Below are 14847 nucleotides of genomic sequence, written 5' to 3'. Positions count from 1 at the left end.
GAGGAACGAATGGCCACTGGGAGAGCATTCCAGAGTCTGGGGGCAGCAACAGAGAAGGCCCTGTCCCGAGTGCACGACAACCGGGCCTCCCTCATTGTCGGCACCCGGAGCAGGGCCCCCTCAGATGTCCTCGTCCAGCGGGCAGCAACCCTTGGGAGCAGGCGGTCCCTCAAATACCCTGGGCCCAAACCGTTTAGGGCTTTAAAGGTCAAAACCAGCACCTTGAATTGGACCCGGAAACGAACCGGCAGCCAGTGCAGCTCTTTCAAAATGGGGGTGATATGTTCCCAACGAGCAGCTCTGGATAAAACCCTCGCTGCCGCGTTTTGCACTAGCTGCAGTTTCCGGATATTCTTCAAGGGCAGCCCCACGTAGAGCGCGTTACAGTAATCCAGCCGCGACGTGACTAAGGCGTGGGTAACCGTGGCCAGATCTGCCTTCTCGAGAAAGGGACGCAGCTGGCGCACCAGCCGAAGCCGTGCAAAGGCACCCCTGGCCACCGCCTCCACCTGAGCCTCCAAAAGCAGAGCCGGGTCCAGTAGTACCCCCAAGCTGCGTACTTGCTCCTTCAAGGGGAGTGCAACCCCATCCAGAACCGGTAAAATCTCCTCATCCCGATTGGCTCTCCTACTGACCAACAGTACCTCCGTCTTATCCGGATTCAGTTTCAGTTTGTTAGCCCACATCCAACCCATCACGGCCTCCAACCCCCGATTCAGGACATCCACCGCCTCCCTAGGATCAGATGACAAGGAGAGATAGAGCTGAGTGTCATCCGCATATTGCTGACAACTCAGTCCAAATCTCTGGATGACCTCTCCCAGCGGCTTCATGTAGATGTTAAACAGCATGGGGGACAAAACCGATCCCTGCGGGACCGCACAGGCCAACGGCCACGGGGCCGAGCAGTAGTCCCCCAGCACCACCTTCTGAACCCTCCCCTCAAGAAAGGACCGGAATCACTGCAACGCAGTGCCTCCGATTCCCATACTCGAGAGGCGGCCCAGAAGGATACCATGGTCGATGGTATCGAACGCCGCTGAGAGGTCCAGCAGAACCAACAGGGACGCACTCCCCCTGTCTAGTTCCCGGCGTAGGTCATCCACTAGAGCGACCAAGGCAGTCTCAGTCCCATACCTGGGGCGGAAGCCAGATTGAAAAGGGTCCAGATAATCCGTATCATCCAAGACCCTCTGCAGCTGGGACACCACCACACGCTCCATCACCTTGCCCAAAAAGGGGAGGTTAGACACAGGTCTATAGTTGTCCAGGCTGGAGGGATCAAGGGAGGGCTTTTTTAATAGAGGTCTTACCACCGCCTCCTTGAGGCACGATGGCATCCTGCCCTCCCTTAACGAAGCATTAACGATCACCTCCAGCCATCTACCTGTCCCCTCCCTGGCAGCTTTTATTAGCCATGAAGGGCAAGGGTCAAGAGCGCACGAAGTCGCCCGCACACTGCCCAGGATCTTGTCCACATCCTCAGGCCGCACCAACTGAAAAGAATCCAACACAACGGGACCAGATGGTACCAGAGGCACGTCTGCTGGAACTGCCAAAACTCTGGAGTCCAGGTCAGCACGGATGCAAGCGACTTTATCTGCAAAGCGACAGGCAAACCGATCACAAAGAGCTGTAGATGACTCCTCCCCCATTGTCCGGGGGGATGTGTGGAGCAATGTTTTCACCACATGAAACAGCTCTGTTTGCCTGCACTGAGCAGACGCAATGGAGGCGGAGAAAAAACATTTCTTCGCCGCCCCCACCGCCATGGCATAGTCCCTAAAATGGGCTCTAGCCCGTGTTCGGTCGGATTCGTGACGACTCTTCCTCCAGCGTCGCTCCAGCCGTCGTCCGAGTTGCTTCATCGCCCTAAGCTCCGAGGAAAACCAAGGAGCAGAACGGGCTCCACCAAGCCGGAGAGGGCGCTTGGGGGCAACCGTGTCAACAGCCCTGGCCATCTCTCCTTTCCAGGGATCAACCAAGGCCTCGACAGGGTCACCAGCTCTGGAAACTGGAAACTCCCCGAGGGCCGTCTGAAATCCAAGCGGATCCATAAGCCTCCGGGGGCGGACCATCTTAATCGGCCCACCACCCCTGCAGAGGGCAGACGGAGCAGTCAAACTAAACCCCACCAGGTGATGATCTGTCCATGACAAGGGAGTGATCTCAAATTCCCCCACCTCCAGATCATTTATTTCCCGATCGGCAAAAACCAGATCCAGAGTGTGTCCCGCCACGTGGGTAGGGCCCGATACCAACTGAGACAGGCCCATGGTTGCCATGGAGGCCATGAAATCCTGAGCCGCACCCACTAAGGGGACCTCAGCGTGGACATTGAAGTCCCCCAAGACAATAAGCCTGGGGGAACCCAAGGCCACCTCCGAGACCACCCCCGCCAGCTCAGGTAGGGAGACTGAAGTGCAGCGGGGTGGTCGGTACACCAGCAGAATCCCCAGCCTATCTCGGAGGCCCACCCTCAAGGACAAACACTCGAAATTCTGAGATTGCCTGACTGGGCACCTGGAAACGGGGAGGGTCTCTCGAAAGATGACCGCAACGCCTCCTCCCCGACCCTCGAGGCGGGGCTGCTGCATGATCTGGAAACCTGGAGGACAAAGCTGAGAGAGACCAACCCCGCCCAGCGCATCCAACCAGGTCTCCGTCACGCATACCAGGTCAGCACGCTCATCCACAATCAAATCGTGGATGAGAGATGTTTTTGCGTTAACTGACCTGGCATTCAGCAGCAGCACCCTAATCCTCGAAGGAGTGTTCACAGAGCTCCCTAGGGTCAGAGGGTTGGGGGAAGGGCCGGAAAAAGGAACAGGCCTCAATTTCCTGGACCGTTTTCCCCTGTAACGGCCTGCCCAACTCCCACCGCCTTACCTCCCTCTGCCCGCTACCCGTGATATTGCTGCCCCCACTCCAGACCCACTTTTTTGCTCTCCCAGACACATCTCCCCAGACTATTCCACCACGGCTACTTGGCTTAATTTAAAACCAAGACCAGACTCATACAGTCCCTGCTGACTTGTTGCTTGGTGGAAGATGGATCGTCAAGGCAGGAGGAGAAGGTCTTCAGGGCTCCAGGCAGCTCGCCCCACGGCTGAGAGCCACAAGGACGAGAGCCCTTATGCTCTCGCCCTTCGGCTCATGCCAAGAGGCTCACGCCCCTGGCCCAGCCCCAGCTTTAAAGCCACAGAGGCTGAGGGTAGATGGCACACACCTGGAGAAAGAGGTGGGGCAGAAGCCCAAACACAGTCACTGCCCTGCCAAGATGTTCCCTCTTCCCTTCCTCAGTCCCTGGCCCAGCCCCAGGCATTCCTCACTGTTCACGGACTCGCCATCTGCGGCTTCACATATCCACAGCTGGATAATAGACACCCAACCTTGGCATATGCAGAGAAAAACCGGGAAATGACGGGTTAAATTTTAGGGGACTTTGGGACTGCGGGAGGCATCATTGATTCCTGAAGGCCTGTGGAACATGGTAGGGCACATTATTTGTCCAATATTTGCAGGTTTTAAAAATGTTTTTGTGATATTTCTAATGTCTGGGAACATAATGTCCACTATCCTACAGACTCAATGCCTCATTATCCGTGGTTTCATCACCCACAGTAATCCATGGGAATGAAACCCCTGCAGATAATAAGGTCTTCCTGTATAGTAATAGCTAAGGTACCCAGAAATATCTGAATTCTTCTGTGAATTCTTTGGTGAGTTGATGTTGAATTTCTCTCTATACTAAATGACAATGGTAACCATTCCTTTTGCATCTTACCATATTGCTATGCATTGCTCAGCCTCTTTAAAGCATTTCCAACGTCTAGAAAGAAACTGACATTTAGTCAAACAAAAAGACATATTTTCCTGTAGTACTGCAGCATGTAATGGTTTGCTGAATTTATTGCCACTATAAAGATAATACATTTTTTCCTAGGGAAACCTCATCCAAAAGCATACCAAATTTTAAAGAGTGTATTTGCATAATGGTTATGGCTCAATACAGTTTAAACCCTAATGAAACACAATGAAATATATTAATAAATTGTATTATATTTTAGATTGTACTGAATTTCATTTGGTTATGCGAAATATGTTTCAATGGGCAATCAAAGGAGCAATATTTAATTAAAATATAGTTCTCCCTCTTTTTACACAAATGTTTTTTAAGTTCATGTTTGAGTAATTCTGCTTGTCAGACCCAATATAACTAGAAATCATGCTTTAGAATCTATGGTTTCTTGATACCAGCATTCATAACATTACATTAAAATTATAATAGCACATTCTTCTTATTTATATTGCAAATCTATAATTAGTAATGCCAAATTGAATTCTATTATGTCAGGTTTTAAAAAAATAAATCATATTTTGTCTGAACTGTATCTCTACTTCTTTGAAATCCATTAAATATAATTGAAGACTTTTGCCCTGTTCTTGCCAGGAAGATACACTCTTGGATGCAAGCATTTGTGAGTTCCATTGCCAGATTTGGAACTGAATGCACAGTACAAAGATGGAGAGGAGAAAAACTAGCTGGTCTGAGAACCAGCATTACAAGCCAAAGTGAAAAGAAAAATCCTTTAGTCATTGTGAGCTGAGCAAGCTCAGGATGAGGATGAGCAAGCTCAGCTCATAATGACTAAAATACTTCCCTGGGGTAGTTCGTTCTGAGCTTCTACATTCCCAGAATGTGTATCTCTGTGGACAAACAACCTGTTCATGGCAAGCTACCACTTCTGAAATGACAAGTATTAGTTATGTTGCACATGCATCCTAAAACTCTATTAACATGAGAGAATCACCACAATGATAGAGTTAGGGATGACCCCATTGGATGACTGAAAATGACAGCTGTGCTTCCTCAGCTGTGCTTCCTCTTACATGCACTGGTTTTTGGTTCATGTGAGCCGGCTTAACCTTGAGCCAGCTTGAGCTTGAATGGACTTGGTTTGAGGGCTTGACCTCAAACCAAACTGGGCCTGGTTCAGCTTGAGGTCGAGCCAAACCCACCCACCACCCACCCCAACTGGTTTGGGCCTGGTTGGGTTATAATTAGGTTTATTTTTTAAAAAAGATGGACTCACTGCCACTCCTGGGTTCAGTGGTCCAGGGGGATGCTGCTACAGCTGCAAGGGGCCTCTGGTGGCTTCCCCTCCCCCTGCCAGTCTACCGCCGGTCTCCAAAGGGCCATTTCAGCCAACTGATTTGAATTCTAACCAAACCAGGTTGTTTGGTGCCCCAAGTTTGGGGGTGCCAAAACTGAACATGCCTGGTTCAGTTTGAGTATGATTCAAACTCGAACCAAGCCAAACCAAGCAAACTGGTTTTGTGCACATCCCTAGTGTACAGCCATAGACCTATCTAGTTCATCTCGTGACAATTGCTTTCCAGATTATCAGGCAGAAACCTCTCCCTTCATGGACTATCTAAGATCCTGTTTAATTTGAGATACCCGGATTTGGACATTTTGCAGGCCATTGAGTTCTGCCATTGAGTCAAGCCCCTTATTTAAAAGTATATATTTTCGTTTTCAATTTGTCCTCCTAAAGTATTTACTTCATGATTTCCCATACAGGAGTTGTCACATTTTTGAGCAGTGTCAGTTCATTGTAGTGTCTAGATAACAATCCAATGAGATATTTGAATGTGAGCAGCAACATCGTTTGAAACAATATAATATAATACAAAGACCTTTGGGTTAAGATGAAAGTTAAGGTATTTCAATTTTAATTCTTACTCTAAAAGGCATGAGATTTGCAAGGTACACATTTTCACTTGCACACCACATAAGCTGAAATTATTATTATTATTTCTTGTTTACACAGTCATACAGGTGTTATTGACTGGTTTGTTTTTATCCAGACATCGAGTCCTTCCCAAGGACCTGGGATGGCTGAATTTTATTATCAATGTTGTTGCCGTTATGATAGATATTGTCGCAGAATATAGGCTGTTCCCAGTAAAGCTGCTTTTTGTAATTGGCTGACGGTGATTTCTGTGGCCCCTATGGTGTTGAGGTGCTCTTCAAGGTCTTTTGGAACTGCACCCAGGGCGCCAATTACCACTGGGATGATTTTGGTCTTTTTCTGCCACAGCCTTTCAATATATCATCATCATCATCATCATCATCATCATCATCATCATCATCACCATTATTATTATTATTATTATTATTATTATTATTATTATTATTATTTACATTTTATATCCCGTTCTTCCTCCAAGGAGCCCAAAGCAGTATATACTACATACTTAAGTTTCTCCTCACAACAACCCTGTGAAGTAGGCTAGGCTCAGAGAGAAGTGACTGGCCCAGAGTCACCCAGCAAGTGTTATGGCTGAATGGGGATTTGAACTCGGGTCTCCCCAGTCCTAGTACTCTAACCACTACACCACGCTGGCCTTCCAGAGTGTACAAAATGACTTTGTACAATCTCATATGTAATGCTGGCTTTAAAAATTAGGCTCTGTCTACCCACACTTTGCTTTGGTCTTTCATCTGGACATTGGAGGGGCATATCCAGGCAGAAATTCAGTAGATGTATCTTTCCCAGTCACTTGCTAGAGATGCCCCTGATGAATTTCTGCTTGATGCATCTCTACAAGACACAGAGCTTCTCCAAAATGCCACCTACACAGGAGTTTTTATTGGTTTTTTGTAAACTGCTCAGACTTGCGTTTTGGGTGGTATACAAATGTGTTAAATAAAATAAAAAATAAAATGTGTTAAATAAATAATAAACTAAATAAAAGGTCCACCCAGAAATTCATGCAATTCATTGTAATGCATTCACATTGCAGTGCATCGAATTATTGTTGCTGTTTGTTGCTGTTTCCACAGCATCCCTCAAATGGGCTGCTATATAAATATGCCATCAATACCTTCCACATCTTCATTTTCACATGATCCAGCTGCAGCCCTCAAATAACGTTCACTGCATTCAACAGTAGTTTCTGTCTAGGAAAGTTGTCCATCTTGACACCAATCTCTCATACTTCAACTTGAATTGGTAAACAGCAGCTAGATGAATTGCAGACAGCTGGATCAAGTATTTGATTCCTTTCAAGCATTTAAAATGGCATATTAATAACATATCTTCAAATATAAAAGACTGTGTAGCCATTACCATCTATTTTGCCAACTGGTCTGTGGAACTCAGTGACACCATAATGACATATATTTTGATTATATACAAGAACAAAGCAAACTGAGGTGGCATCTCCTACTAAAAGTGAAAGGATAGGAGAGAACATTGAGCAACAAGAGCATCAGCTAGTCCATTTAAAACCAAGCCAAGTAAAGTAGGGAGCATAATTCACAGACATGTTTAGCTCCAGCCCTGCCTGCCTGCCCCATTTGTTTGTTTTTGTCTTTTAGGGGGAAATATGTCGTCACGTTCTGAGGCAACCAGGCAGTGCTCCCCACTTTCTTTTTCTGAATGGGCATGCAACAAAATGCAATTAAATAAAGTGCACAAAGTCATCGAGAATTCCAGCCTAGCAATCTTTTCTCCATTCTTCATTTAGACTGAAATTCCTTCCTTGCACTGGTAGCAACTTCAAGGTAGGAGAGAAAAACATTTCCAGGAGCTTTCCCAACAGCAGGCTTTACTGCGGGTTTCCTGTGAGGCTTTTATGTGAGTTCGAAGCGGCCCCAAAAAACTGACGCAAAAAGTGGAATTTTTTTACCCCGTATATAAATTGGGTTACCTTTTAACGCACAGTGAAAAAGCACAGTGAAAAGAGAGTTGTGTGTGAAGTGAACAGTTTGCAGGGACTTCGAGGTAAATCTGGCCAAAATGTGAACATACTCCCTCCATTCCGGAGGAGATGTGGGCTAAATGCCAGTTGTGGAAAATTTCCTGGAGGAATGATACATAAAATTGCTACATATCTCCTTCTGTTTGTTTCCACGAAGAACCTCAAGACCCTCCTATTCTCTCAGGCTTTTAATTAGAATTAATTTTAATAATTTTAAAAACTTGTTTTAATAATTTTATTCTATGGTTTTTATTGTCATGTATTTTAGTCAAGTCAAGTTAGTATTTTAATTTGTGACCTTTAAATATTTTAAATTTTGTACACTGCCTAGAGATCTACATATCAGGCAGTATAAAAATATGGCAAATAAATAAATAAATATCATGAATTTCTTTCTGGACATTTACTACCACCACCACTACTGCAACTACAAATATTTATATACGATTTTTCAACAAAAGTTCTCAAAACAGTTGAGATGGGTCCCTGTCCCCAAAGGACTCACAATCTAAAAAGAAACATAAAGTAGACACCAGTAACAGCCACTGGAGGCATGCTGTGCTGGGTTTGGATAGGGCCATTTACTATAGCATTTGGGGGAAGAACTGTACCTTGCATATATGCAACAGACAGAAATGCACCAAGTGTATCTGTAGGAAGTGATTGGGGATGTGCCGAATTTCTGGTTGAATATTTACTATATAGGTGGCAGTTTATGGAAGCACTGTGCCCTGTAGGTGCATTTCTAGCAAATTTCTAGCAAGCTGCATCTGTTGAATATCTGTCTGAATACATCTATCCCCAGACCAATGAAAGACTAAGGTAAAGTGTGCATGAAGCCTAAGTGTAAAGCCAGCATAATATACAAGATTTAAAAGGTCTTTACAGCTTATATAACATGGTAGTTAAGATAGGCACTGTAACATGCTATTTCCATGCTTTTTTTGGAGCATGAGTGAAAATTGAAAGTATCTTAGCTCTGATACTACAACAAAGGTTTTTAGACGACTGAATTTCAAAGCCATTTTAAAAGGAAAATCTAAGTGGGCACTGTGGAACAGAGAAGTGTAAAGTGGCTTTTATTCATGCTAGCTAATTGGAGCCTGCATATTCAAGTGCATTTGCCACTCTGCTGCTGCTCCACATGCCTTTGCAAGGCCCACCACCACCTTACCACCATCTTCCCTCATGTCCATTTGCCACTTCACCCTGCCTAGCGTTCGCTCACAAAGCCACCCACTGCCTTTGCTCACTTGTCACAGGAGGCATCTTAAGTATTTGACTAGTCTTCGTTCCTTGATCTCTAGATCAGTGATCAAGCCTCTGAATGTAGCCTTTTGCTACCTTGCCACTGCTTCACCTGTCCTCACAAGGCCCCCGCCACTTCACTGCCACTTCAGAGGCCCTTGCAAGTCCATTTGCCACCCAACTGCCACCTCACATGCCTTTCCAAGGCCCACCACCACCTTGCCACCACCACCTCTCAGGCTGTATCAAGGCCACCTTGCCCAGCTTTCCCCTCTCTTGTGAACTATCTATCTCTCCGTTCTGTCTCACAAGTCCATTTCCCATGCTGTTGCAGCCACCTCACATCAGGGGCGTATCTAGGGCAGGGCAGGCAGGGCACGTGCCCCAGGCGCCACTTGAAGAGGGCGCCATTTCTAAAAAATAATAAATTAATTTTAAAAATGGCCACCAAGAACAAAATGGCTACTGTGCATGCTCAAATGACCTCTATGAGGCCCAAGGCCATGCCAGGCCTTGCAGAGGCCATTTGAGCATGCGCTGTGGCCATTTTGTTTCCAGCAGCCATTTTTTAAAAAAAATTTTTTTAAAAATGGACATTGCACATACTGAAATGGTCTTTGCGAGGCCCTAGAGACCAACGGGGGATGATGGAACCTTTGCAGACCCCTCCAGCCTTTAGGAAGCCCCCCAAAGAGGCTACAGGTAAAACAATTTTTTTAAAAAAATAATATAATATAAGTCACTGTACACATATTCAGTTTGGCACTATGTACAGAGAATCAGGGCTTGTGAATACTGAGCTGAAGCTTATGAGCTAGGATTGTATTCATTTGCTCTTACTTTGCTTCTTGTGATAAGTGAGTTAAATGTGATGTCTTAATAACTTGGCTATTAATGGTGAGTTTGTCTTTGAATCAGTGTGAAATCCTTAGTATTAAGACCCACTGGGATTTTCTTGCTCTCTTTCTCTCATTTTAACTATCTTTCTGAAATACTAGAATATATTCCAAGAAGTGATACAGGTTACTCTGCATATCCTTTAATTATTTTCAGAGTATCTGGGAAGAGTCAAATTCTCCATTTATTTTTAAAACTTGTGTAATAATGATGCTACAATGAATGGTAGAGAATTAAACAGGCACTTCTGTTTAGTTTTCCAAGTACCTCCACATAGTATTTGGGTATTTCATGAGCCCCAGCATATTGAAATTTGTAGTTTTCCAGCATTTTTTGGTCTGGCTAAGTCCACTGCTAAATAGTTTTTGAAATATTAAAAGATTAATGAGCTTGACTTGTATTTTTGAGCTGATATTATGGTAAAGTTATCTGAAAGATGGGTGTCAGATGTTTGGACAGGGGGCGCAATTTCAGTGCTTGCCCTAGGCACTATTTTCCCTAGATAAGCCTCTGCTAACATAGGCTCAAATGTAGCATTTCCTGCATTTCTGTCTTATTTTACAGTCATATCAAACCTACCATCTGCAGTGACAAGTGTTCCAATTCAGGCTTTCCTTCTCTCTCCTCTTGCAGAAAAATGGCCTGGAGACTAAAAGTATGTTCTCATTGCTGATCCTGCATTTGGGAGGGGGCCTGCTACATAGGGTGCCTCGTCATTGTCTTTCCCTGAAGTATCAACAGGGATGGATTGCCCTGGGTGGAGGTCTGGTGCAGAGCTTCCATGATATAGAGGTTGTCTCCTGTCTCTTTGGGTTCTTTCCCCCAAGTATGGATTGCCCATACTTGGGAGATTGCCCATAGCAGGGATGGGATGTCCTAGATGGGGACCCGATGCAGAGTTTGCCTCTTTAGGTCCTTTTCTCTGAGTCTCAGCAGGGATGGAAGACCCTGGGAGAGGGCCTAATACAGAGGGTGCTTCTTTTGGTTCTTTCCTTGGAAGATCAGCAGGGCCGGAAGGCCCTGGGAGGAGGCCGATATGGAGGTTGCCCTTTTTGTTCTCTACTGGGAGTGTCATGCTCTACAGAGAGCCACCCCCATGGCTTTTCTTCCTACAAAGGAAAGGGGGGGCACCTCCTAGCTGCTTCCCCAGGGACAAATCAGTCACTCAGCTTGGCTCTTTGCCTGGATCCAAGCCTCTAGCTGCTGCTTTGGCTCTTGGTGGAAAATAAGGGGGCTGGAGAATAACATTTAGCCTCCTTTCCATTTGGAACACTTGGCCTCGTTTCCATTATTCCTGCCACCCAGCAGCCCTGAGTGGTTCACCTAACCCAGGGCTGCACCACTTGGGCCTTCCAGCTGTTGTTGGGTTACAGCTCCCATAGTCCCCCATCGCACTAGCCAAAAGTCAGGGTTGATGGGAACTGTAGTCAAACAGCAGCTGGAGGGCTGGTGTTGTGCAGCCCTGCCCTAAATCAAGCTTCCCCTTCTGCATCACCACTCCATCCTCTTCCACAAGAGGTAGATCCCTCTTCAGGGCCAAAATCAGGCCTCCTAGCCATACATATTGGGGCAGACAAGCTCTGTATACGCCTCCTGGCAAGGAGCAGTCTATCTTGAGCTACCTCTTGAACCTCTCAGAACATCTTTTGGCCCCAACTGGACTGGCCATACAGCCTTTTCTGTGGCTGGGTTTCACCCAAAGACATTTTTACCCAACTCTACCCAAAGAATATTCAAAGTAAGACAACTTTATTTTCTTTAAAATCAACTTTTTAATTTTTAAGCAGTAAATATGCATGTTCTATTGCTGTTTTATCTCTACATCCTAGCCTATTAAAACAAATGTTTAATATTTTTTAAATAAATATGCAGCATTGTATTGCTACCTATGTATGAAGCACTGTCTGGTTTTTGTCTTCCTCTTTTTCCTCATCAACATCCAGCTCCCTTGGAGGAACCAGGATCCCCATAGTGGCTTCCACCCTTGCCAGTCTGCTCCGCAGTCTCCGGAGCTGTCCCCTCAGTGCCTTGAGGTTTTGCAAACATTTCTGGCAGCTGCGGAGGTCTCTTTGGCCTTGAAGGAAAGAAAACAAACAGGGTCAAGGGGCCTGTCCTCCACAATACTAGTCCCTGCACTGACTTCTAGTCCCTTTCCATGCCCACCACAGACTTCCCATCTCTACCTTGAAAACCCTCCGTGGCTATGCCCCACCTTGTCCCTCTGCACTGATCCTCCCCCCTCCCCCAACTTGCACCCGTCAGGTTGGTTTTTGCTCCTCCAGCTTCTGTCTTCAGCCACCCAGAGTTCTCCTGCTCTCTAAAACTACTCTTTTTCTTCTCCCACGCTGACCCTTGGGTCTGGAACCGCCATTCATGTGGGCCCACATCTCTCTCCTATCCTTCCAGTGCAACCCACCTCCTCTGTGCAGCTTTTGGCTTAATGCCTCAGCAGAGGCAGCTCCATCAGCTTGAACTGAATGCACCTTATGCTTTCCTCCTCTTCCTCACTTCTCTCTCCAAAATCAGGCTTTAGACTGTATGCTCCTGGTGGCCGGGAACTTTTGCCCATGTACATTGACAATGCTATAAGGAGGATTGTGATATGCACAATTGTATGTCATCCTCCTTGGTTTCCTGTTTCAGCCCAGCTTGAACTCAAAAGGGCTGATATTAGCATTCATATTATCAGCATTCATGAATTTAGTATTCACATTCTGCTCTTCCCCAAGCAGCTCAGGGAGATATACATGGTTATTTTTCCTCCTAACAACCCTAAGAGTTAAGTGAGACTGCGGGACAAGTGACTGGCCCAAAGTCACCCAGCGAGGTTCATGGCTGGATGAGAATTCAAACCCGGGTCTCCCTGGTCCTAAGGAGGTGCAGCTGAAATACATACACATCGTCCCCTGCTTGTCCCACCTCAACTTCCCTCTCCTTCTTCTATTGCTTGCTTGTCTCTGTTTTTAGACTATACAGTAAGTGTTTTAGATTGTACAATGACAATGAGGGTGGAAAAGGGGTGCTGCCTCTGTGAGACTTACGGTCATTCAGCTGATGGAACTGCAAATCCATCAAACCCTGCAAAGTTTCTTTTTTATTGCTGAGGTCCGGCTCTAGAGGAGGTGGGGAAGGAGGAGGAGGGGGAGAGGGATGCAGGAGGAAAGAAGAGGTGGAGGCGGAGGGAGGGATGGAGCCAACTTCCAGCGAGGCAGAAGATGATGAACCAGACCCAGGGGGGCAGAGACATGCAGCGGGGCCTGCAGGATCATCTGCAAGAGAGAAGCAGCAGCAGGTGATCAGCCACAAATGCTGGCATACTACCACACCCACCATCACTTGCCCTCACTGCTCACCATGAGAAGCTGTCTGAATTACAGGCATCAGAGCTTGGTCACCTGAAAGACAGAAAATGAAGGAACACTTCAGCAAGCACTGACAACCCACCCACAGGCCTCCCCTCCGAAACTTAGATGCAGACTCAAATCAAACATTTCAACATTCAGGAGAAGGAAACAGAAAGCAAAAGAGCCATTTTTAGCCCAGCAGCAACTTCAGGGGTGTGCTGCAAATGTACCTTCCTTTCCCCACCGCTGCAGCCGAACTTCACTGCGGATGAGCCTTGTCCGTGTGTGCACGATTTGCAGGTTGATGGCCCGGAGAGAACGAGGGAACTGCTGGGAAATGCGGCGAACCCTCATTTCTGCAACAAAGAGAGCAAAAATGTTGTATGTTCTGACCAGGCTGAATGCTGGTGTCTTGCAAAAAAGGGCAGTGCTAGTGCTTGATCCATCATCTGGGCTGAGTATCAAAACTCCAGCTGAACTTCGTGCTGGGTGTCTATGCAAAAGGGTTCTGAGGTGCCACAATACTTACGCTGCTGGACATCCTTTGAGGATTTCTGTTTCTTGCTCAAGGTAATTGTCAGCAATGGAAGGCTCTGGTAAGGGCTCTGACACAAAAGCTTCTTCCTTTGGAGTGCCAGTGGGGATGGAAGGACCTGGCACTGAGGTTTCCTCATTGACCTCTTCCGCCAGAATGTCATTGGTGATGTGAGGTCCTAGAAGGGATCCTGGCATCGAGGTTTCCTCTTTGAGCGTTTCCTCCAGAACATCAGTGGAAATGAGATGTCCTGAAAGGGATCCTGGCACTGAGGTTGCCTCGTTGAGCTCTTCTCCCAGAATACCATTGGTGATGTGAGGTCCTGGAAGAGGTCCTGGCTTTGAGGTTTCCTCATTGACCTCTTTCCCCAGAATGTCAGTAGGGACACAAAGTATTGGAAGGGATCCTGGCACCAAGGTTGCCTCATTGGTCTCTTCCCCCAGAATGTCATTGATAATGCAAGGTCCTGGAAGGGATCTTGGCACCGACATTTCCTCATTGAACTCTTGCTCCAGAATATCAGTGGGGATGTGAGGTTCTGGAAGGGATCCTGGCACCGACGTTTCCTCATTGAGCTCTTTCCCCAGAATGTCAGTGGGGACATGAAGTCCTGGAAGGTGTCCTGGCACCAAGGTTGCCTCATTGGGCTCTTCCCTCAGAGGGTCCCCCAGAAAATGGTGCAACATGGGTCTCCCCGGACACGGGGCAACATGGGACGGATTTCTGGGATGACCTGAAAGAGAGGAAATAAAGCAGGAATCTGGAAATGAGGATGGCCCATAGCCCTGATAGAAATTGCCTCCCCTTTCTGCCTAGGTTAACCAGCTGGGGTGCAGCCTGGGATTGTGGGTGAGGTGGTCCACCCAAGTAAACAAGCAAGGGATGAAGAGGAATACATTGCATAGCACTGGCAAGACAGCCCTCACCAACTACGCTTCAGAAGGGAGTGCAATGGCCAGGCTCTGTATGCTGAACATACCAATGCAGCTGCCTTCTACCAAGTCATACCCCTGGCTCACTTTGCCCTACTCTGGCTGACAGCCGCTCTTG

At 46.8% G+C, this 14847-nt stretch overlaps 1 protein-coding gene across 2 annotated transcripts; it reads right to left on the bottom strand.

The window, feature by feature from the left end:
* Positions 1 to 6932: 6932 nt before the first annotated feature.
* On the bottom strand, positions 6933 to 14316 carry LOC128351992 (uncharacterized). 2 transcript variants are annotated; one of them, XM_053312110.1, is made up of 6 exons: positions 13792 to 14316; positions 13493 to 13618; positions 13272 to 13313; positions 12960 to 13187; positions 11805 to 11992; positions 6933 to 7033 (listed from the first exon to the last, which is right to left on the bottom strand). In XM_053312110.1, exons 1-5 carry the CDS (start codon positions 13958 to 13960, stop codon positions 11805 to 11807), a joined length of 753 nt encoding a protein of 250 aa, XP_053168085.1. In that variant the 5' UTR covers positions 13961 to 14316; the 3' UTR covers positions 6933 to 7033. The 2 variants fall into 2 exon arrangements, with proteins under 2 accessions (XP_053168085.1, XP_053168084.1); XM_053312109.1 differs by lacking the exon at positions 6933 to 7033 and adding an exon at positions 10502 to 10560.
* Positions 14317 to 14847: the final 531 nt, after the last annotated feature.

This window comes from Hemicordylus capensis, chromosome 3 (genome assembly GCF_027244095.1).
Source record: "Hemicordylus capensis ecotype Gifberg chromosome 3, rHemCap1.1.pri, whole genome shotgun sequence".
Lineage (NCBI taxonomy): Eukaryota > Metazoa > Chordata > Lepidosauria > Squamata > Cordylidae > Hemicordylus > Hemicordylus capensis.
This window is presented reverse-complemented; position numbering and strand designations above follow the sequence as displayed.

Excerpts from the sequence above, each read along its gene's own strand:
- LOC128351992 (XM_053312110.1), bottom strand. The coding sequence starts at position 13,960 with ATGACATTCTGGCGGAAGAGGTCAATGAGGAAACCTCAGTGCCAGGTC. Across the intron at positions 13,619-13,791 it reads CTCAAAGGATGTCCAGCAGC|AAATGAGGGTTCGCCGCATT; the intron begins GTAAGTATTGTG and ends TCTTTGTTGCAG. Across the intron at positions 13,314-13,492 it reads GCAGCGGTGGGGAAAGGAAG|GTGACCAAGCTCTGATGCCT; the intron begins GTACATTTGCAG and ends TCTGTCTTTCAG.